This window comes from Oncorhynchus clarkii, chromosome 2 (assembly GCF_045791955.1).
Source record: "Oncorhynchus clarkii lewisi isolate Uvic-CL-2024 chromosome 2, UVic_Ocla_1.0, whole genome shotgun sequence".
In the NCBI taxonomy this organism is placed as follows: Eukaryota; Metazoa; Chordata; class Actinopteri; order Salmoniformes; family Salmonidae; genus Oncorhynchus; species Oncorhynchus clarkii.
Window position 1 is genome coordinate 88,781,948 of NC_092148.1, and position 24,532 is coordinate 88,806,479.

A 24,532-nucleotide genomic window follows, 5' to 3' on the forward strand; every position below is an offset into this window, starting at 1 on the left:
CCAGGCAGAGACAGCAAGGGTGGTTCATCACTCCAGTGCCTTGCTGTTCACCTTTGCACCCCTGGGCCAAACTACACTCAATCATTGGACCTACTGAAGAGATGAGTCTTCAGTAAAAACTTAAAGGTCGAGACCGAGTCTGCGTCTCTCACAAGGATCGGCAGACCATTCCATAAAAATTGAGCTCTATAGGAGAAAGCCCTGCCACCAGCTGTTTGCTTAGAAATTCTAGTAAGAATAAGAAGGCCTGTGACCATGACATAGGTATGTTCGGCAGGACCAAATCGGAGAGATAGGTAGGAGCAAGTCCATGTAATGCTTTGTAGGTTAGCAGTGAAACTAGCACTGGAGTAATATGATCACATTTTGGGGGGTTCTAGTCAAGATTCTAGGAGGTCTAGGAGCGCAGAGCCTTGGTCCGATACCATTAAGTACAATGTTGGGGTCTAAAACCAGACTGGAGCGTTTAGTATACCTTGTTTGTCTTAAGGAAGGCAGTGAGTTGCTGAGCAACCGCTTTTTCAAAAATAAATCGTTAGCTTTGCGACAGTTATGCTTTTATTCTCAATCAGGTTGGAAAAGTAGGCTTATTGAGTGTAACGGATGTGAAACGGCTAGCTAGTCAGCGGTGGTGTGCGCTAAATAGCGTTTTAATCGGCGACGTCACTTGCTCTGAGACCTTGAAGTAGTTGTTCCCCTTGCTCTGCAAGGGCCGCGGCTTTTGTGGAGCGATGGGTAACGATGCTTCGAGAGTGACTGTTGTTGATGTGTGCAGAGGGTCCCTGGTTTGCGCCCGGGTATGGGCGAGGGGACGGTCTAAAGTAATACTGTTACATGAGTAGCAGTGGAGGCTTTTTGATATGGCCTGGTACTGTCATTCCAAACTAGTTGGAAAACTTCCAATACAGTGGGACGCCAATTCCATTCCAATTTTCTGGAAGCTTGTTTTAGGGCTCAGTTATTTCCTGGATACCAGGGAGCTAGTTTCTTGTGGCAAATGTTTTTTGTTTGTTTTTAGAGGTGCGACTGCATCTAGGGTATTACGCAAAAGTTAAGTTTAGATCCTCGGTTAGGTGGTTAACTGATTTTTGAATTCCAATGTCCTTGGGTAGGTGGAGGGATTCTGGAAGGGCATCTAGGAATATTTGCGTTGTCTGAGAAGTTATAGCGTGGCTCTTGATAATCTTTGGTTGGGTTCTGAGCAAATTATTTGCTGCGATTGCAAATAAAAAGTCCATGGTTTATGAGGAAAAACATTTAGATCCACAATATCTATTCTACAGGACAATACTAGATCCAGGATATGATTGTAGCAATGCGTACGGCCCGAGACATGTTGAACAAAACCCACTGAGTCGATGATGGATATGAAAGCCTTTTGGAGTGGGTCTGTGGACTTCTCAATGTGAATATTACAGTCACCAAAAATGTGAATATTATCTTCCATGACTAGAGAGTCCACAACACTACATAAAGAGAGACCAAAGACAACACAACATGGTAGCAACACATAACAACAAAATGGTAGCAACACAACATGGCAGTTGCACAACATGGTAGCAGTACGAAACATGGTACAAACATTATTGGGCACAGACAACAACACAAAGGGCAAGAAGGTAGAGACATCAATACATTGTGTGATTTAACTACTAGATTTATTGACAAACCTCAAAAGACGAAAACAAAGTATTTTTAAAAACATTTTTTTTTAATTGAAATTTGCTGTTATATATATTAGCAACACCTCTGCCTTTGCGGGATGCGCGAGGGATATGGTCACTAGTGTAACCAGGAGGTGAGGCCTCATTTAACACAGTAAATTCATCAGGCTTGAGCCATGTTTCAGTCCGGCCAATCACATCAAGTTCATGATCAGTGATTAGTTCATTGACTATGACTGCCTTGGAAGTGAGGGATCTAACATTAAGTAGTCATATTTTGGAAAGTGAGGTATTATCACAATATCTTTCCCTAATGACAGGAATGGAGGTCTTTATTCCAGTGACAGAGAAGACAACATGCCTAGCTGTATCACATCCGGCCGTGATTGGGAGACCTATAGGGCGACACAATTGGTTCAGTATCGTCTGGGTTTTTCCGGGGTAGGCCATCGTTGGGGCGACAGGGTAGCCTAGTGGTTAGAGCGTTGGACTAGTAACCGGAAGGTTGCAAGATCAAATCCCTGTGCTGACAAGGTAAAAAACTGTTGTTCTTCCCCCCAGTCATTGAATATAAACATTTGTTCTTACCTGATTTTCCTACTTAAATAAAGGATGAATAGAACATTAATTTAATCTCTCCTTTGCTGTAAACACTGGTCCCTGGCTGTTATCATGGAGCTAGTATCTCTTGTAGGCTACATTTTAGAGTGCAGTTGTTTATTTGTTTTTCATATCTGATATTATCACTTCGTTTCTATTTCTTATTCAAATAAGGAACATTTTGAATTTGAATTTCAGTTGACTTGCCTGCATTCAAATGGAATTGACTCCAAACCTGATGCAAAGGGAAATAGACTAGAGGATAACATCCACTGAGAAACACATATTACACATGAAAACATGGGATCAATGAGTCAGATATGCCTATCTCTTGGTCTCTCCGTCCATGTTGAGCCTCACACTGAGCGGTCGGCTCCACCATCTGAACCACGTTGTTTATTCAACATCACTCAGATGTTCACAAGACATTTAGCATGAGCAAATTAAATGTTCCCCATGGATGCATCCCAAATGGCACCCTATTCCCTATAGTACACTACTTTTGAACAGAGCCCTGGTTGAAAGTAGTGCACTATGTAGGGAATAGGGTGCTATTTGGGATGTAAACCTAATAGATCAGATGGAGGGGAATTGGAGCCTGTTTGCACTGAAGCACAAAGCCTGGTCCTGCTCAATGTAAATCTGGCATAAAACTGTCTAGTGTGTGTGTGTGTGTGTGTATGTCTGTCAGTGGCGGTCAGTGTCGTTTATGATGAGGGAGGACATTTTGTTTTTCCCACGAGCGTGGCCTTATTTCTATTACAGTAGTATTGGATCACTGTCATTCATATTCCATTCACCCAGTTCAATGTAATATTGATAAGTTTAGGCTACTACATGATACTCATGATACGATTTCCCTATACCTATCATGAGGTTGCTACAACCTAGCCTATAAATTAAAGTTCACAACGTAGGTGCACACAGGTCGAGATAAAAAAAATTCAGATGACAGACAGTGACACATGGACAGACAGTGACACATACCGCTTTGCACACTATTACCTGCATCTAGCTTATCTAGGGTGTAATCAATAGTCCAATAGTTGCAAACAAGATTCTCTATTGGCCAAATTCAGGTATTTTTATCCCTGTGTTGTTTGCTTCCGCGTTTAAGAAACGTTTTTCAAACAGAATCAGCGGAATGAATACACCCCTGATCACACATAAACACAGTTCACTTTCATAGCAGCCACGTTGTATTAATTCTGTCCTCTACGCACTCTCCTCCTCTCACCTTTTCCCTTCGTTTGTGGACTTCAATGAACAACACATCAGCTGTATGTGACCAGGCTAAAAAAAAACATTTCCCAAGCCAAACCATGTCATAACCGCTACACACAGCCTACATCGTTGTCCCCATATTAGCTAAAGTAACATCCTAGTCAGCATAGCTAATATAACTAATGTATTAGTAAACCCACTACAATCATGCAGTAGTGTTACAGTGTATAGTCAGTAAGCAGTTAAACCGGAGGGCCCCGGTGGCAATAAAAACACAAAGCTTACCTTGACTTGGAAGAGTTCCCGTGTTGTGTTGGATAGTCATAGCCAGCTAGCTAACATAGCATCCCTCTTTTAGTGCCGGGTGTTTGAGTAAGTAAACTAGCCAGCTGCATTTGCTAGCTAAGTAAGTAAAACTGAAAGGGAAAAAGAATGTCAAAATCTCTCTCTTTCTCTCTCTTGCATCTCTTTCATTTTTGAAGAAATGTATTTGTTGAAAACTGTTCAACTATTGTCTTTCTCTGTCTTTGAGTCAACTACTCACTACATTTTATGCACTGCAGTGCTAGCTAGCTGTAATTTATGCTTTCAGTACTAGATTAATTATCTGATCCTATGATTGGGTGGAGATCATGTCAGTTCATGTTGCAAGAGCTCTGATAGGTTGGAGAACGTCCTCCGGAAGTTGCCATAATTACTGTGTAAGTCTATGGAAAGGGGTGAGAACCAAGAACCTCCAAGGTTTTTTATTGAAGTCAATGTACCAAGAGGAGGACGGAAACTAGCTGTCATCCGGCTACACAATGGCGCTGTTTAGGCTGCTGTAGGCCTTCATTGCAAAACAGTGTGTTTTAATCAATGATTTTTGGTGGCGTGAATATATTTAGTTTAGTTTTAACTAAAAAGTATAACTTTTTCAATGCTTTACAATTTAAATGTTATGAAATTCACTGAGGACGCTGGTCCTCACCTTCCTCCTCTGAGGAGCCTCCACTGGTGTGTGTGTGTGTGTGCGTGCGTGCGTGCGTGCGTGCGTGCGTGCGTGTGTGCGTGTGTGTGTGTGTGTCACCACGCTTCCCCAATCCTTGATCTAACCTCTTTGTGTCGAGATAGAGATAACTTATGGCAATGGTCGCCAGCATACAGGCCCAAGATTGTACCAAAACTACTTTTGCCGCAAAAATAATAAACATTTGATGCGTTCCGCATTTAAAGCTGAAATATGTAACTTTTTGGTGTGACTCAACCAAATTCACATAGAAATGTGATTTATAGATCTGTTATTCTCATTGAAAGCAAGTCTAAGAAGCAGTAGATCTGTTCTATGTGCGCTATGTCTATGCTTCCCATCCTTAAATTGAGTTTTTGAGTCTTTAAATTTTGGTTTCGTACACCAACTTCAAAGAGCAGAAAATACAATCTTTTTGGGTTATTGACAATATATTTCACAGATGATTAGATGGTACAATGATTCTCTACACTATGAATCACTTGTTTTGTCACATAAACTGAAATTAGACGAACTATTCGAATTTTAGCAAACAGGAAACGGCGCAGGAATTTCTGCATATTGCACATTTCCTGTGTTTCCCTGTCCTTGTGAAGAAGCGGACATCATTCATCAACAAACAATGAGGAAGCATAGTCAATTTCCCCCGAAAGCAATTAAAGGCCCGAAACACATACCTGAAAATGACCATAATTTACATCCCGCATCATCATGATTAACCTTACTATCAATGGATCGAGTCTGGGGGAACATTACCGAACAAACCGGATCAGAAAAGGCTAAATGACTGAGAGGATTGTTTAAAGGCCCACTCCTTAATTTGAAAAAAACAAAACAGTATTAAGGATTAATGGCAGTAGACCTATTGATTCTTAATGGCAGTAGACCTATTGATTCTTAATGGCAGTATGCTTATTGATTCTTAATGGCAGTAGACCTATTGATTCTTAATGGCAGTAGACCTATTGATTCTTAATGGCAGTAGACCTATTAGTTCTTAATTGCAGTAGGGCTACTGATTCTTAATGGCAGTATGCCTATTGATTCTTAATGGTAATAGGCCTATTGATTCTTAATGGTAATAGGCCTATTGATTCTTAATGGTAATAGGCCTATTGATTCTTAATGGCAGTAGGCCTATTGATTCTTAATGGCAGTAGGCCTATTGATTCTTAATGGCAGTATGCCTATTGATTCTTAATGGCAGTAGGACCTATTGATTCTTAATGGCAGTAGGACCTATTGATTCTTAATGGCAGTAGACCTATTAGTTCTTAATTGCAGTAGGGCTACTGATTCTTAATGGCAGTATGCCTATTGATTCTTAATGGTAATAGGCCTATTGATTCTTAATGGTAATAGGCCTATTGATTCTTAATGGTAATAGGCCTATTGATTCTTAATGGCAGTAGGCCTATTGATTCTTAATGGCAGTAGGTCTATTGATTCTTAATGGTAATAGGCCTATTGATTCTTAATGGCAGTAGGCCTATTGATTCTTAATGGCAGTAGACCTATTGATTCTTAATGGCAGTAGACCTATTGATTCTTAATGGTAATAGGCCTATTGATTCCTAATGGCAGTAGGCCTATTGATTCTTAATGGCAGTAGACCTATTGATTCTTAATGGCAGTAGGCCTATTGATTCTTAATGGCAGTAGACCTATTGATTCTTAATGGCAGTAGGCCTATTGATTCTTAATGGTAATAGGCCTATTGATTCTTAATGGCAGTAGGCCTATTGATTCTTAATGGCAGTAGACCTATTGATTCTTAATGACAGTAGGCCTATTGATTGTTAATGGTAATAGGCCTATTGATTCTTAATGGCAGTAGACCTATTGATTCTTAATGACAGTAGGCCTATTGATTCTTAATGGCAGTAGGCCTATTGATTCTTAATTGAAATGACCAAAAACAGCTGTAGGCCTAAATATCACAGTGGATTTTTAATAACAAAATAAGTCGGCTATAGTAGGCCTTCAGTCTTCTGCTTTCTAAATGTCCCACGTGACACTCCTACCATAGTGAAGGCCAGGGGGCAGTCAGCTGCCGGTGGGAGAGAGAGAGAGAAATAACAGATTGCGACTTTAATGTGTTAATGGCCTGAGAAAGCCATTACCTCGGCAGAGTAAGATGAATACATGCAGGTATACGAGGACAGAACATTAGCATTGCTCAGTGCACTGTGACAGCCTCATATCTATCTCCCAATGCAACTTTGCAGCATGGTCTATGTCCCAAATGGCACATTATACCCTTTATAGTGCACTACTACCAAGGCCTATTGTCTTTTGTTCAAAGTAGTGCACTACGCAGGGAATAGAGTGTCAGTTGAGACATCGCCATGGTAATGTGAAAGTATTGCTACACGGTAGGTTGGCTATTTCATAAATAAAGTTGTCTCTAACGTCGGACGCCCCTGGCCAGCCGGCTGGCTGCTTCCTTGAGTCATTAGTCTTTAAGGTTTCCATCATGTTAGGTCCAACACACATGCACACGCACACGCACGCAAGCACACACACACACACACACACACACACACACACACAGACACACGCACGCACACACACACACACACATACACACACACACACACACACACACAGACGCACGCATGCACGCACACACACACACACACACACACACACACACACACACACACACACACACACACACACACACACACACACACACACACACAGAGAGACACACTAAAGGTCTATAGCCCGTTGCTATTTTCCAGAAGCCGGCAGGTATAAGATGGCATTTTAATATCACTTGATGTAAGTCGACGTAAAACAGTTTTCTTTAAAAGATGAATGATTCGTTGCGGAGGGATGCCGTTGGTTTTCTAGCAGGTCAGTTGATTCCCTATGTAATCGCTGTCTGTGCTTTGAATTTACCGCATGTGTCAATTATAGATATGTAGCTGGGTCTACGTTGCACTTGAGAGGCTGTTAGAAGATTGACAAAAAAAAAACACATTCATGGCAAAAGTCCCATCCATCCATGCATTAGTTAGAGAGTGCTTGCATGTGTAAATAGCCATATGAGTGTGGAAAGAATAAATTGTACTTAACCAAAAAAGGTTAAATTGTTCCCTATATTCAGTGTATCTCTACAGAAAGTTCATGTAAGAACCACAAATGTATTTTATTTTGATCAATGTGTAGAACAGAAAAACACGCTACATGTGGATGCTTAGAAACACACATAACAGCATGCATTACACCAGGTTGTGTATCATTTCTCCCACTTAACTGAAGTCTACAAAACATACAACCAACAATTCCATTTTGAGAGATTATGCAGATAGATACCCATTGGGCAAAAAAAAAAAATAACTGGTTGAATCAACTTTGTTTCCATGTCATTTCAACAACAACAACAAACAAATTTTTGATGATGTTGAATTAAAAAATTTAAGGGAATTTTTGTATTTTGTATTTTTTAAATCCAATGACATGCTGATAGCTTTTGGGGGATTTCACGTTGGATTTGCGTTAATTGACAACCCAAATCAAAGCTAGACGTTAACTGACGTCTGTGCCCAGTGGGTGCGTTTTAACCTCCAGAATGAACTGATTGAAATGGAACTGACCCATGCCCTGCTAAGTGTTATCCATCTGATAGTCCCTCACCAGCTACGGAGGGGTGGGGCTGAATACACATCTGATAGTCCCTCACCAGCTACAGAGGGGTGGGATGAATACACATCTCGGAATAATTTCTACTGTAGCCTCAAGGCCCTCAGACTTTTAAAATGATCTCTGTGTCTAAATGTTGTTGCCATGAGAACATCGGAACACCCACTGCCTTTACTTTGTTTTCTCTGAACCTGAGTCTGTTTCATGTATCTAACACAAGCTGTTTGTCTCACGGAGGTCACGGGAGATGGGCACTCAGTCTCTCTCATCTTGTGTGATCGTGTGTGTGTGCGTTCCTGCCTGCCTGACTGCGCATGTGTGTGTGTGTGTGTGTGTGTGTGTGTGTGTGTGTGTGTGCGTGCGTGCGTGCCTGCGCTTGCGAGTGTGTGTGTGTGTGTGTGTGTGTGAGACAGAGAGCTTTAGTGTTGCAGGTGTGTAATTATACATGAAATATGGTTTCAAAGAGGAGCTGTAGCAGAGGGACACAGACAGACAGACGGTAGTGAAAGTAGGCCACTAAGTAACTTCAGTTCTATTTATTGTCTCTATCCCACATGAGATAAGACTGTGATCATGTGAACATATTACATTTCCATGAATGTTTGTCAGAAGTATTTTTAGTGATAAAATATTTCAGTATTTTAGAACAGCAACAACAGTTATCAGATGATTTAGAGAAATAAACTAAATAATTCAACAAAGTAGTTCAATTCTTCCTGTTTTCTAACAAGTAGAGATTATACAGTATGCCGTTTTTTAGTAAGTATGACATTTTGACTGTATCTTGTAATCCCTGCGTGAATTGAACTCATAACCTCAACATGGCTAGATCCACGCGCTCAGCACCTTAGTCTGTACTGTAACCTTGTGAACCATTCATTCTCTGATTTGCAGGTATAAAGCGTGACCTCTAGTATGACCTAGTGAAATCAGGATATATCTTTGCTCTTTTCGACTGCATCTCTGTATCCCAATTCTAGAAGTCTATGTTTGTAATATCCTCATGAAGTGTTCTCTCTGTTTTGCAGATACGGTGACATGGTACCCAAGACCATCGTGGGGAAGGTGTTTGGTTCCATCTGTTCTCTGAGCGGGGTGCTGGTCATCGCCCTGCCCGTTCCCGTCATCGTGTCCAACTTCAGCCGCATTTACCACCAGAGCCAGCGGGCAGAAAAACGAAGAGCTCAAAAGGTAAAGTGGCCGTACTGTGTGTGTTTGTGTGTGTGTGTGTGTGTACCTGCGTGTGTGTGTGTGTGTGTGTGTGTGTGTGTGTGTGTGTGTGTGTGTGTGTGTGTGTGTGTGTGTGTGTGTACCTGCGTGTGTGTGTTTGTGTGTGTGTGTGTGTGTGTGTGTGTGTGTGTGTGTGTGTGTGTGTGTGTGTGTACCTGCGTGTGTGTGTGTGCGTGTGTACCTGCGTGTGTGTTTGTGTGTGTGTGTCCCTCCCTCTCTTCCTCCCTCCTTATATCCCCACTACCTCTCTCCTTTCCTGTCTGTCAGTTTCCTATCTGTGTCTGTAGCTGTTATTTCTCTGTCTGTGTCAGAGAGCTAACCAGCACAGAGAGAGAAAAAAACGACCTTTTGTAGACTTAAACAGAGGAGTGTTACCTTTCGTTCAAACAGAAAACCCGGATCGCTAAAAACCGTGCATCGAAGAGCCGGGGCGCTAACTCGTACATGCACTACAAACGCTACAATGGTCATTTCCTGATCCACAACTCTCTCAAAGAGGTACTGTGACAGAACCGACCGGTTGGTGGGGCTCATCATCGGCCCGTGACCAGTGCTGCATGTCTCTCAGCTCAGAGCCATGTTGTGACCACGGGGGGCTGCGTAACACCAGGGGGACTGCTTATGGCGTATCATCAGGAGGACTGCTTATGGTGTAACATCAGGGGGACTGCTTATGGCGTAACATCAGGGGGACTGCTTATGGCGTAACATCAGGGGGACTGCTTATGGCGTAACATCAGGGAGACTGCTTATGGCGTAACACCAGGGGGACTGCTTATGGCGTAACATCAGGGGGACTGCTTATGGCGTAACACCAGGGGGACTGCTTATGGCGTAACATCAGGGGGACTGCTTATGGCGTAACATCAGGGGGACTGCTTATGGCGTAACATCAGGGGGACTGCTTATGGCGTAACATCAGGCGTACTGCTTATGGCGTAACATCAGGGAGACTGCTTATGGCGTAACATCAGGGGGACTGCTTATGGCGTAACACCAGGGGGACTGCTTATGGTGTAACACCAGGGGCTGTTGCCCTTGCTGCTCCCATTCCAGTGCTTCAGTATAGTCGGCTTCGTCGTAGACTGTCTTGACAGCACCCATCACCTCTTTCTCAGCTACAGCATTGACATGCACTTTCCAAACTCTATCAGGACCAGCGCTCCACTCTGTTACTCCCCCTGCTGGCGAATAGGAGCTATCACTCACATTGACTCATCATAACCAAGTCGTGCAACTGTCTGCCATACAGGGTGTAGGGTGAAGTTTCCCCTAGATGCTGATCTTCGGTTAGTTTTAACATGTTATATTTAAGATTGGGGTGAAAAAGCTGATCCTAGATCTGTACCAAGAGGAAACTTCATCCTGGAGGGTCCAACAGGGTTTGTAGGGAAAAGATGGAAGGAGTCACAAATGTTTTTTCAGCTGAACACCTGGCTGCTTATCACTCGGTATATGTTGTCTGGAGTGATGAATCACGCTTCACCATCTGGCAGTCCGACGGACAAATCTGAGTTTGGCGGATGCCAGAAGAACGCTACAGTGCCTTGCGAAAGTATTCGGCCCCCTTGAACTTTGCGACCTTTTGCCACATTTCAGGCTTCAAACATAAAGATATAAAACTGTATTTTTTTGTGAAGAATCAACAACAAGTGGGACACAATCATGAAGTGGAACGACATTTATTGGATATTTCAAACTTTTTTAACAAATCAAAAACTGAAAAATTGGGCGTGCAAAATTATTCAGCCCCCTTAAGTTAATTAATACTTTGTAGCGCCACCTTTTGCTGCGATTACAGCTGTAAGTTGCTTGGGGTATGTCTCTATCAGTTTTGCACATCGAGAGACTGAATTTTTTTCCCATTCCTCCTTGCAAAACAGCTCGAGCTCAGTGAGGTTGGATGGAGAGCATTTGTGAACAGCAGTTTTCAGTTCTTTCCACAGATTCTCGATTGGATTCAGGTCAGGACTTTGACTTGGCCATTCTAACACCTGGATATGTTTATTTTTGAACCATTCCATTGTAGATTTTGCTTTATGTTTTGGATCATTTTCTTGTTCAAAGACCAATCTCCGTCCCAGTCTCAGGTCTTTTGCAGACTCCATCAGGTTTTCTTCCAGAATGGTCCTGTATTTGGCTCCATCCATCTTCCCATCAATTTTAACCATCTTCCCTGTCCCTGCTGAAGAAAAGCAGGCCCAAACCATGATGCTGCCACCACCATGTTTGACAGTGGGGATGGTGTATTCAGGGTGATGAGCTGTGTTGCTTTTACGCCAAACATAACGTTTTGCATTGTTGCCAAAAAGTTCAATTTTGGTTTCATCTGACCAGAGCACCTTCTTCCACATGTTTGGTGTGTCTTCCAGGTGGCTTGTGGCAAACTTTAAACAACACTTTTTATGGATATCTTTAAGAAATGGCTTTCTTCTTGCCACTCTTCCATAAAGGCCAGATTTGTGCAATATACAACTGATTGTTGTCCTATGGACAGAGTCTCCCACCTCAGCTGTAGATCTCTGCAGTTCATCCAGAGTGATCATGGGCCTCTTGGCTGCATCTCTGATCAGTCTTCTCCTTGTATGAGCTGAAAGTTTAGAGGGACGGCCAGGTCTTGGTAGATTTGCAGTGGTCTGATACTCCTTCCATTTCAATATTATCGCTTGCACAGTGCTCCTTGGGATGTTTAAAGCTTGGGAAATCTTTTTGTATCCAAAACCAGCTTTTGATCACAACAGTATCTCGGACCTGCCTGGTGTGTTCCTTGTTCTTCATGATGCTCTCTGCGCTTTTAACGGACCTCTGAGACTATCACAGTGCAGGTGCATTTATACGGAGACTTGATTACACACAGGTGGATTGGATTTATCATCATTAGTCATTTAGGTCAACATTGGATCATTCAGAGATCCTCACTGAACTTCTGGAGAGAGTTTGCTGCACTGAAAGTAAAGGGGCTGAATAATTTTGCACACCCAATTTTTCAGTTTTTGATTTGTTAAAAAAGTTTGAAATATCCAATAAATGTCGTTCCACTTCATGATTGTGTCCCACTTGTTGTTGATTCTTCACAAAAAAATACAGTTTTATATCTTTATGTTTGAAGCCTGAAATGTGGCAAAAGGTCGCAAAGTTCAAGGGGGCCGAATACTTTCGCAAGGCACTGTACCTGCCCAAATGCATATTGCAACTGTAAAGTTTGGTGGAGGAGAAATAATGGTATAGGGCTGTTTTCATTGTTCAGGTTAGGCCCCTTAGTTCCAGTGAAGGGAAATCTTAACGTTACAGCATACAATGACATTGTAGATGATTCTGTGCTTCCAACTTTGTGGCAACAGTTTGGGGAAGTCCATTTCCTGTTTCAGCATGACAATGCCTCCGTGCACAAATCGAGGTCCAACCATAAATGGTTTGTCGAGATCGGTGTGGAAGAATTTGACTGGCCTGCACAGAGCCCTGACCTCAACCCCATCGAACACCTTTGGGATGAATTGGAACGCCGACTGCAAGCCAAGCCTAATTGGCCAACATCAGTGCCCAACCTCACTAATGCTCTTGAGGCTGAATGGAAGCAAGTCCCCACAACCATGTCCCAACATCCAGTGGAAAACCTTCCTAGAGGAGTGGAGGCTGGTATAGCAGCAAAGTAGTGACCAACTCCATATTAATGTCCATGATTTTGGAATTAGATGTTTGTGGAGCAGGTGTCCACATACTTTTGGTCATATAGTGTATCTTCCATAGGGTCATCTAAGAACCATTGCAGGCTAGGCTTCTTCATTTCAGCACTGCGTGTGGTTTTCTACAGCTGGCCAATGCCTAAAACTCCTCTGCTCAGAGTTGGTCCCTCAGTAATGTTTAGCCCTAATTCCTATTCTCTGTCTTCTTCTCTCTGTGTACCCCAATGTTTAGCCCTAATTCCTATTCTCTGTCTTCTTCTCTCTGTGTACCCCAATGTTTAGCCCTAATTGCTATTCTCTGTCTTCTCCTCTCTGTGTACCCCAATGTTTAGCCCTAATTCCTATTCTCTGTATTCTTCTCTCTGTGTACCCCAATGTTTAGCCCTAATTCTTATTCTCTGTCTTCTTCTCTCTGTGTACCCCAATGTTTAGCCCTAATTCCTATTCTCTTTCTTCTTCTCTCTGTGTACCCCAATGTTTAGCCCTAATTCTTATTCTCTGTCTTATTCTCTCTGTGTACCCCAATGTTTAGCCCTAATTCCTATTCTCTGTCTTATTCTCTCTGTGTACCCCAATGTTTAGCCCTAATTCCTATTCTCTGTCTTGCTCTCTCCCCAAGGCGTCCAAGGAAGCAGGACAGCTCCTAGTGGGAAAACCAAACATTCCCTTTGAGAGCCATCATCATCACCTTCTGCACTGCCTGGAGAAGACCACAGTAAGAACACCTTTACCATAACCCCTAACCATAACCTTTACCATAAACATAACCATAACCCCTAACCATAACCTTTACCATAACCATAACCCCTAACCATAACCTTTACCATAACCATAACCCCTAACCATAACCTTTACCATAACCATAACCCCTAACCATAACCTTTACCACAAACATAACCATAACCCCTAACCATAACCTTTACCATAAACATAACCCCTAACCATAACCTTTACCATAAACATAACCATAACCCCTAACCATAACCCCTAACCATAACCTTTACCATAACCATAACCCCTAACCATAACCTTTACCATAACCTTTACCATAACCATAACCTTTACCATAAACATAACCATAACCCCTAACCATAACCTTTACCATAAACAAGCACACACAACACACACGCACACACGCACACACAGACACACACACACACACGCACAGACACACACACACACACACACACACCTACATGCCGTTCTATATGGTAGAGTATATGCCTGCATCAAACCCCTTAGTGCTGCGTGCAGTATTATGTATGTTGGCTGAGGAGAAACATGAACAGGAAGCAGGAGAGAGAGAGAGAAATGCTTTTACTCCTATGGAACTTTTGTGGGTGTAATGTTTACTGTTAATTTTATTGTTTATTGTCTACTTCATTTGCTTTGGCAATGTTAACATATGTTTCCCATGCAAAGTAAAGCCCTTAAATTGAAATTGAATTGAGAGACAGAGACAGAGAATAACTACTGTGGGTTATGCTTCAACAAAAACTTTGGGAAAATCCTCTGCATTATCATTAACAGCAGACGTACATTTCCTCAGTGAAAACAATGTACTGAGCAATTGTCAAATTGGCATTTTACCAAATTATCGTACGACAGACCACGTATTCACCCTGCACACCCTAATTGGAAAAAAAAAACAACCAAAACAAAGCCAAAGTCTTCTCATGCTTTGTTGATTTCAACAAAAGCCTTCAACTCAATTTGGCATGAGGGTCTAGTATACAAATTGATGGAAAGTGGTGTTGGGGAAAAAACATACAACATTATGAAATCCATGTACACAAACAACAAGTCTGCGGTTAAAATAGGCAAAAAACCACACGCATTTCTTCCCACAGGGCCGTGGGGTGAGACAGGGATGCAGCTTAAGACCCACCCTCTTCAACATATATATACATGAATTGGTGAGGGCTCTAGAACAGCCTGCAGCACCCGGCCTCACCCTACAAGAATTGATTCAAAATGGCGCCGGAAGAAATGGCAGCAGTTTTACAGGCCCCCAACCAATTGTGCTATATTTTTTCCGCGTTATTTCTAACTTATTTTGTACATAATGTTTCTGCAACCGTATCGTACGACAGAAAAGAGCTTCTGGATATCAGGACAGCGATCACTCAACTCGGATTAGACAAAGATTTTTTCTACAATGAGCAAGACGCACAGGACATTCTCCAAACACCCAGCAGGGCCGACATCCCTGTTATTTGCAAGAGGAAGCGATGCAGGTACAAAGAACAAAGAATCGGATGCCTCGTCAGGACCCGCAGAAGGCGAGTGGGAAAGCTGCCGTTACCGTCAAAACTACTAGCCAACTTGCAATCATTGGGCAATAAATTATACAAGGTACGATCACAAATATCCTATCAACAGGACATAAAAAACTGTAATATCCAATGTTTCACGGAATCGTGGTTGAATGACAACATGGATATTCAGCTAGCGGGATATACGTTGCACCGGCAAGATAGAGCAGCACACTCCGGTAAGACGAACAATAGCTGGTGCACGAAATCTAAGGAAGTCTCTAGATTTTGCTCGCCTGAAGTGGAGTATATTGTGATAAACTGCAGGCCACACTACTTGCCTAGAGAGTTTTCATCTATACTTTTTGTGGCTGTTAATTTACCACCACAGACATATGCCGGCACTAAGACCGCACTCAGTCAGCTGTATAAGGAAATAAGCAAACAGGAAACCGCTCACCCAGAGGCGGCGCTCCTAGTGGCCGGAGACTTTAATGCAGGGAAACTTAAATCAGTTTTACCTAATCTCTATCAACATGTTAAATGTGTAACCAGAGATAAAACAAATTCTAGACCACCTTTACTCCACACACAGAGATGCGTACAAAGCTCTCGCTCAGCCTCCATTTGGTAAATCTGACCACAATTCTATCCTCCTGATTCCTGCTTACAAGCACAAATTAAAGCAGGAAGCACCAGTGACTCTGTCTATAAAAAAATTTGGAGGACTGTTTTGCTATCACAGACTGGAATATGTTCCGGGATTCTTCCGATGACATTGAGGAATACACCACATCCGTCACTGGCTTCATCAATAAGTGCATTGAGGACGTCGTCCCCACAGTGACTGCACGTACATACCCCAACCAGAAGCCATGAATTACAGGCAACATTCGCACTGAGCTAAAGGATAGAGCTGCCGCTTTCAAGGTGCGGGACTCTAACCCGGAAGCTTACAAGAAATCCCTCTATGCCCTGCAACGAACCATCAAACAAGCAAAGCGTCAATACAGGGCTAAGATTGAATCATACTACACCGGCTCCGACTCCGACGCTCGTCTCATGTGGCAGGGCTTGCAAACTATTACAGTCTACAAAGGGAAGCACAGCCGTGAGCTGCCCAGTGACACGAGCCTACCAGACGAGCTAAATAACTTCTATGCTCGCTTCGAGGCAAGCGACACTGAGGCATGCATGAGACCATCAGCTGTGCCGGACTACTGTGTGATCACGCTCTCCGTAACCGACGTGAGTAAGACCTTTAAGCCAAGGTATGTATAGTTTTTGTGTGCTCTAGGGCAACGGTGTCTAGATAGAATTTGTATTTGTGGTCCTGGCGACTGAACCTTTTTTGGAACACCATTATTTTTGTCTTACTGAGATGTACTGTCAGGGCCCAGGTCTGGCAGAATCTGTGCAGAAGATCTAGGTGTTGCTGTAGGTCCTCCTTGGTTGGTGACAGAAGCACCAGATCATCAGCAAACACTAGACATTTCACTTCAAATTGAAATCAAATCAAAGTTAATTTGTCACGTGCGCCGAATACAGCAGGTGTAGGTAGACCTTACAGTAAAATGCTGAATACAACAGGTGTAGTAGACCTTAGAGTGAAATGCTTACTTACAGGCTCTAACCAATAGTGCCAAAAAGGTATTAGGTGAACAATAGGTAAGTAAAGAAATAAAACAACAGTAAAAAGACAGTTGAAAATAACAGTAGCGAGGCTATATACAGTAGAGAGGCTATATACAGTAGAGAGGCTATATAAAGTATAGAGGCTATATACAGTAGAGAGGCTATATACAGTAGAGAGGCTTTATACAGTAGAGAGGCTATATACAGTAGAGAGGCTATATACAGTAGAGAGGCTATATACAGTATAGAGGCTATATACAGTAGAGAGGCTATATACAGTAGAGAGGCTATATACAGTAGAGAGGCTTTATACAGTAGGGAGGCTATATACAGTAGAGAGGCTATATACAGTAGAGAGGCTATATACAGTAGGGAGGCTATATACAGTAGCGAGGCTATATACAGTAGCGAGGCTATATACAGTAGAGAGGCTATATACAGTATAGAGGCTATATACATTAGAGAGGCTATACACAGTAGAGAGGCTATATACAGTAGAGAGGCTATATACAGTAGCAAGGTTATATACAGTAGCAAGGCTATATTAGTCAGGCTGGTTGAGGTAGTATTAGCATGTAGATATGGTTAAAGTGACTATGCATACAGTGCCTTGCAAAAGTATTCGGCCCCCTTGAACTTTGCGACCTTTTGCCACATTTCAGGCTTCAAACATAAAGATATAAAACTGTATTTTTTTGTGTAGAATCAACAACAAGTGGGACACAATCATGAAGTGGAACAACATTTATTGGATATTTCAAACTTTTTTAACAAATCAAAAACTGAAAAATTGGGCGTGCAAAATTATTCAGCCCCTTTAATTTCAGTGCAGCAAACTCTCTCCAGAAGTTCAGTGAGGATCTCTGAATGATCCAATGTTGACCTAAATGACTAATGATGATAAATACAATCCACCTGTGTGTAATCAAGTCTCCGTATAAATGCACCTGCACTGTGATAGTCTCAGAGGTCCGTTAAAAGCGCAGAGAGCATCAGGAAGAACAAGGAACACACCAGGCAGGTCCGAGATACTGTTGTGAAGAAGTTTAAAGCCGGATTTGGATACAAAAAGATTTCCCAAGCTTTAAACATCCCAAGGAGCACTGTGCAAGAGATAATATTGAAATGGAAGGAGTATCAGACCACTGCAAATCTACCAAGACCTGGCCGTCCCTCTAAACTTTCAGCTCATACAAGGAGAAGACTGATCAGAGATGCAGCCAAGAGGCCCATGATCACTCTGGATGAACTGCAGAGATCTACAGCTGAGGTGGGAGACTCTGTCCATAGGACAACAATCAGTCGTATATTGCACAAATCTGGCCTTTATGGAAGAGTGGCAAGAAGAAAGCCATTTCTTAAAGATATCCATAAAAAATGTTGTTTAAAGTTTGCCACAAGCCACCTGGGAGACACACCAAACATGTGGAAGAAGGTGCTGTGGTCAGATGAAACCAAAATTGAACTTTTTGGCAACAATGCAAAACGTTATGTTTGGCGTAAAAGCAACACAGCTCATCACCTTGAACACACCATCCCCACTGTCAAACATGGTGGTGGCAGCATCATGGTTTGGGCCTGCTTTTCTTCAGCAGGGACAGGGAAGATGGTTAAAATTGATGGGAAGATGGATGGAGCCAAATACAGGACCATTCTGGAAGAAAACCTGATGGAGTCTGCAAAAGACCTGAGACTGGGACGGAGATTTGTCTTCCAACAAGACAATGATCCAAAACATAAAGCAAAATCTACAATGGAATGGTTCAAAAATAAACATATCCAGGTGTTAGAATGGCCAAGTCAAAGTCCAGACCTGAATCCAATCGAGAATCTGTGGAAAGAACTGAAAACTGCTGTTCACAAATGCTCTCCATCCAACCTCACTGAGCTCGAGCTGTTTTGCAAGGAGGAATGGGAAAAAATGTCAGTCTCTCGATGTGCAAAACTGATAGAGACATACCCCAAGCGACTCACAGCTGTAATCGCAGCAAAAGGTGGCGCTACAAAGTATTAACTTAAGGGGGCTGAATAATTTTGCACGCCCAATTTTTCAGTTTTTGATTTGTTAAAAAAGTTTGAAATATCCAATAAATGTCGTTCCACTTCATGATTGTGTCCCACTTGTTGTTGATTCTTCACAAAAAAATACAGTTTTATATCTTTATGTTTGAAGCCTGAAATGTGGCAAAAGGTCGCAAAGTTCAAGGGGGCCGAATACTTTCGCAAGGCACTGTATATGATGAACAGAGAGGAGCAGTAGCATAAAAGAGGGGGTGGCGGGACACAATGCAGATCACCTGGTTAGCCAATGTGCAGGGGCACTGGTTGGTCGGGCCAATTGAGGTAGTATGTACATGACTGTATAGTGACTATGCATCTATGATAAACAGAGAGTAGCAGCAGTGTAAAAAGGGGGCTGGGGGGGGCACACAATGCAGATAGTCTGGTTAGCCATTTGATTACCTGTTCAGGAGTCTTATGGCTTGGGGGTAAAAACTGTTGAGAAGCCTTTTTGTCCTAGACTTGGCACTCTGGTACCGCTTGCCATGCGGTAGCAGAGAGAACAGTCTATGACTGGAGTGGCTGGGGTCTTTGACTGGATGGCAGGCAGCTTAGCCGCAGTGATGTACTGGGCCGTACACACTACCCTCTGGAGTGCCTTGCGGTCGGAGACCGAGCAATTGCCGTACCAGGCAGTGATGCAACCGGTAAGGATGCTCTCGATGTTGCAAATGTAGAACCTTTTGAAGATCTCAGGACCCATGCCAAATCTTTTTAGTTTCCTGAGGGGGAATAGGCAATGTCGTGCCCTGATGTGGAACTTGATGTGGAACCAAGGAACTTGAAGCTCTCAACCTGCTCCACTACAGCCCCGTCGATGAGAATGGGGGCGTGATCGGTGCTCCTTTTCCTGTAGTCCTCAATCATCTCCTTAGTCTTGGTTACGTTGAGGTATAGGTTGTTATTCTGGCACCACCCGGCCAGGTCTCTGACCTCCTCCCTATAGGCTGTCTCGTCGTTGTCGGTGATCAGGCCTAGGGTACTATGGTGTTGAACGCTGAGCTGTAGTCAATGAACAGCATTCTCACATAGATGTTCCTTTTGTCCAGGTGGGAAAGGGCAGTGTGGAGTGTAATAGAGATTGCATCATCTGTGGATCTGTTTGAGCGGTATGCAAATTGGAGTGGGTCTAGGGTTTCTGGGATAATGGTGTTGATGTGAGCCATTACCAGCCTTTCAAAGCACTTCATGGCTACGGACGTGAGTGCTACGGGTCTGTAGTCATTTAGGCAGGTTGCCTTTGTGTTCTTGGGCACAGGGACTATGGTGGTCTGCTTGAAACATGTTGGTATTACAGACTCAATCAGGGACATGTTGAAAATGTCAGTGAAAACACCTGCCAGTTGGTCAGCACATGCCCGGAGCAAACGTCCTGGTAATCCGTCTGGCCCCGCAGCCTTGTGTATGTTGACCTGTTTAAACATCAGCGCCACAGGTAACTTCCACAAAGCTGTGAACAATCTGAGACAAGGCAAGACGGGCATTCTATGCCATCAAAATTAACATAAAATTCGACATACCAATTAGACTGGTTAAAAATACTTGAATCAGTCATAGAGCCCATTGTCCATTATGGTTGTGAGGTCTGGGGTCCGCTCACCAACCAAGATTTCACAAAATGGGACAAACACCAAATTGAGACTGCATGCAGAATTTAGCAAAAATTATCCTCAGTGTACAACATAAAACACCAAATAATGCATGCAGAGCAGAATTAGGCTGATACCCACTAATTATCAAAATCCACAACCACCAACCACCAAATCCACAACCACCAAATTCTACAACCACCTAAAAGGAAGCGATTCCCAAACCTTCCATAACAAAGCCATCACCTACAGAGATGAACCTGGAGAAGAATCCCCTAACTAAGCAAGCTGGTCCTGGGGCTCTGTTCACAAACACACCCCACAGAGCCCCAGGACAGCAACACAATTAGACCCAATCAAATTATGAGAAAACAAAAAGATAATTACTTGACACATTGGAAAGAATTAACAAAAAAACTGAGCAAACTCGAATGCTATTTGGCCCTAAACAGAGAGTACACAGTGGCAGAATACCTGACCACTGTAACTGACCCGAACTTAAGGAAAGCTTTGACTATGTACAGATTCAGTGAGCATAACTTTGAAATTTGGAAAGGCCGCCATATGCAGACCTGGCTCTCAAGAGAAGACAGGCTATGTGCACACTGCCCACAAAATGAGGTGGAAACTGAGCTGCACTTCCTAACCTCCTGCCAAATGTATGACCATATTAGAGAGACATATTTCCCTCAGATTACACAGATCCACAAAGAATTAGAAAACAAACCCAATTTTGATAAACTCCCATATCTACTGGGTGAAATACCACAGTGTGCCGTCACAGCAACAAGATTTGTGACCTGTTGCCACAATGGCAACCAGTGAACTATACTATATTTATGTTTATTTATATTCCCTTTTGTACTTTAACCATTTGCACATCGTTACAACACTGTATATATATATATACATAATATGACATTTGTAATCTTTTGGAACTTCTATGAGTGTAATGTTCACTGTTCATTTTTATTGTTTATTTCACGTTTGTATAGTCTCTACTTCACTTACTTTGGTAATGTTAACATATGTTTCCCATGCCAATAAAGCCCCTTGAATTGAGAGCGCGAGAGCGCGAGAGCAAGAGAGAGCTTGGTAGCTTGCCGATTCTCCACACTTCTCCCACAGAACAAGTGTAAGCATTGGCTGAAGGGACTTTCCCACCATTGTTAAATCCATCACGGAATGCGCAACTTCCAACTTCCAACAAGAAGGGTGGAGCTAGTTTTTTTTTTTTTTTTTAATTGCGGGGTGAGACTGAGGTGTCTTATTTAAGATACTCTTTGAAAAGGTAGAGTTTCAGGCATTAAGATGGGAAGATGGGCAGGGACTCTGCTGTCCTAGCAGTGGAGGCTGGTGGGAGGAGCTATAGGAGGACAGGCTCACTGTAATTGTCTGGAATGGAATCAATGGAAAGGTATCGAACACATCAAACATATGGAAACCACATTTGAGTACTTTTCATTTATTACATTCTAGCCATTACAATGAGCATGTCCTCCTAAATCTCCTCCCAGCAGCCTCCTCAGTGTCCTAACATCAGGGGGAAGCTGGCTCCACCATTGGGGTGCCAGGACAGAAAAGGACTTCAGGGACGACCAAGAGACCAGAGGTGGCAGAAAGGAGTGAGGTTGGGATTTAGGCTTTGAGCAGAGCCTGAAGGTAGGGAGGGGCAGTTCTCCTTGCTGCTCCGTACGCAAGCACCTTTGTCTTGTAGTGGATCCGAGCTTCTGTAACGGATGTGAAACGGCTAGCTAGTTAGCGGTGGTGTGCGCTAAATAGCGTTTCAATCAGTAACGTCACTTGCTCTGAGACCTTGAAGTAGTGGTTCCCCTTGCTCTGCAAGGGCCGTGGCATTTGTGGAGCGATGGGTAGCGATGCTTCGTGGGGTGACTGTTGTTGATGTGTGCAGAGGGTCCCTGGTTCGAGCCCGGGTATGTGCGAGGGGACGGTCTAAAGTTATACTGTTACACTTCCACCGAGAGCCAATGGAGTGTACGGAGCACCGGGGTGACATGGGAGCTGCAGCTTTCTGGATAAAATGCTGGGGTTTAACAAGTTGGGAGCCAACAGAGAGTTGTAGTAGTTCAGATGCGTTATGAAGAGTGCCTGGATTAGGACCTGCACTCTTTCCTGTGTGAGATAAGGTCGTACTCTACGGATGTTGTTGAACATGAACCTGCAGGAGCGAGACACTGTTATTATATTTGCAGAGAATTACAGGGTGTTGTCCAGGGTCACGCCAAGGTTCTTTTCACTCTGGGAGGGGGACACTGTGTAGTTGTCAACCGTGATAGAGAGGTCTTGGAGCGTGTAGGCCTTCCCCTGGAGGAGGAGCAGCTCTGTCTTGTCGAGGTTGAGCTTGAGGTGGTTGGCTGAAATCCAAGCTGAGATATCTGCCAGCAATGCACAGATGCATGTCGCCACCTGGGTGTCAGAAGGGGGGAAGGAGCAAAGTTGAGTGTCATCTGCATAGCAATGATAGGAGAGACCATGGGAGGATATGACAGAGCCAAGTGACTTGTGTATAGAGAAAATATGAGAGGACACTAGTAGTGATAACACGTGGTGCAGACACAGATCCTCTCCAAGCCACCTGGTAGGAGCGGCCTGCCAGGTAGGATGCAATCCAAGAGTGTGCAGAGCCTGAGACGCCCAGCCCTGAGAGGGTGGAGAGGAGGATCTGATGGTTCACGGATGTTGAAGGCAGCAGATGGATCTAGGAGGATGAGAACAGAGGAGAGAGAGTCAGCATTGGCAGAGCGGAGAGCCTCCGTGACAAAGTGGAGAGCAGTCTCAGTTGAGTGACCTGTCTTGAAGCCTGACTGTTCAGGGTCAAGAAGGTCATTCTGAGAGAGATAAAAAAAGGAGAGTTGGTCAGAAACAGCACGCTCAAGTGTTTTGGAAAGAACAGAAAGAAGGGATACCAGTCTGTAGTTTTTGACATCAAAGGGATCGAGGGTTGGTTTCTTGTGGAGGGGAGTGACTATGGACATCTTGAAGTCAGAGGGGACGCAGCCAGTGGTCAGGGATGAGTAAGTGAGGGAAGTGAGGAATGGGAGAAGGTCTCCAGAGAAAAGGGGATGGGGTCAAGTGGGCAGGTGGTCAGGCGGCTGGACATCACTAGTCGCAGGATTTCATCTGGAGAGAGAAGGTAGAAAGAGGTCAAGGCGTAGGGTAGTTCTGTGTGAGTGGGACCAGTGGACTCAGTAGGCTGTGTGAATGAGGAGTGGATGACGTCAAAGAAAGTGGTTGACAAAGTCGTCTGCAGAGAGAGAGGAGGTGGAGTGAAATAGGAGGGAGGGGGAGGTGGAGTGATATAGGAGGGAGAAGTTGGAAAAGAGTTTCCCAGGTTTGGAGGCAGAGGCGTGGAATTAGAGTGACAGGAAGCGGCTTTAGCAGTGGATACAGAAGAACAAGTAGAGAGGAGGTAATGGAAGGATGGAAGGAAGTTTGGTTTTCCTCCATTTTTGCTCAGCTGCCCACAGCTCTATTCTGTGAGCCACGCAGTGAGTCACTCAGCCACAGAGCAGGAGGGGAGGATCGAGCCGGTTGGGAGGAAAGTGGACAGTGAAAATCAAAAGGAGACGAGAGTAGGGTCGAAGAGGCAGGAGAGAGAGAGAGTCAGGAGACAGCAGGGTGAAGGATTTAGTAGAAGGGAGAGATGATAGGATAGAAGAGGAGAGATTAGTGGGAAAGAGAGCGACGATTAAAATACCATCTGGTTAGGGGCTGAGTGGGTAGGGAGAGAGGGAGAAAAAAATTCGATTGACGGCACCCAGTATGATACGTAGGGAAATTAGCTTATCAAGGTGTCATACTCATTGAGGAACTCTCCAAGGTCACCTGGTGGCCGATAGATGTTAAGCTTGAGTGAACAAGTGGACAAGTTACATTCGAATGAGGAGCTGGAAAGGTGAGAGTGGGGGAA

At 43.5% G+C, this 24,532-nt stretch overlaps 1 protein-coding gene across 1 annotated transcript in view; it reads left to right on the forward strand.

The window, feature by feature from the left end:
* Positions 1 to 24,532, forward strand: part of LOC139383128 (A-type voltage-gated potassium channel KCND2-like) — a 112,036-nt gene that overhangs the window by 79,408 nt on the left and 8,096 nt on the right. The window contains exons 2-3 of the mRNA XM_071127472.1: positions 9,177 to 9,339; positions 13,681 to 13,776. Of these exons, the coding sequence (XP_070983573.1) occupies positions 9,177 to 9,339; positions 13,681 to 13,776 (259 nt within the window). The remainder of the gene's footprint in view (positions 1 to 9,176; positions 9,340 to 13,680; positions 13,777 to 24,532) is intronic.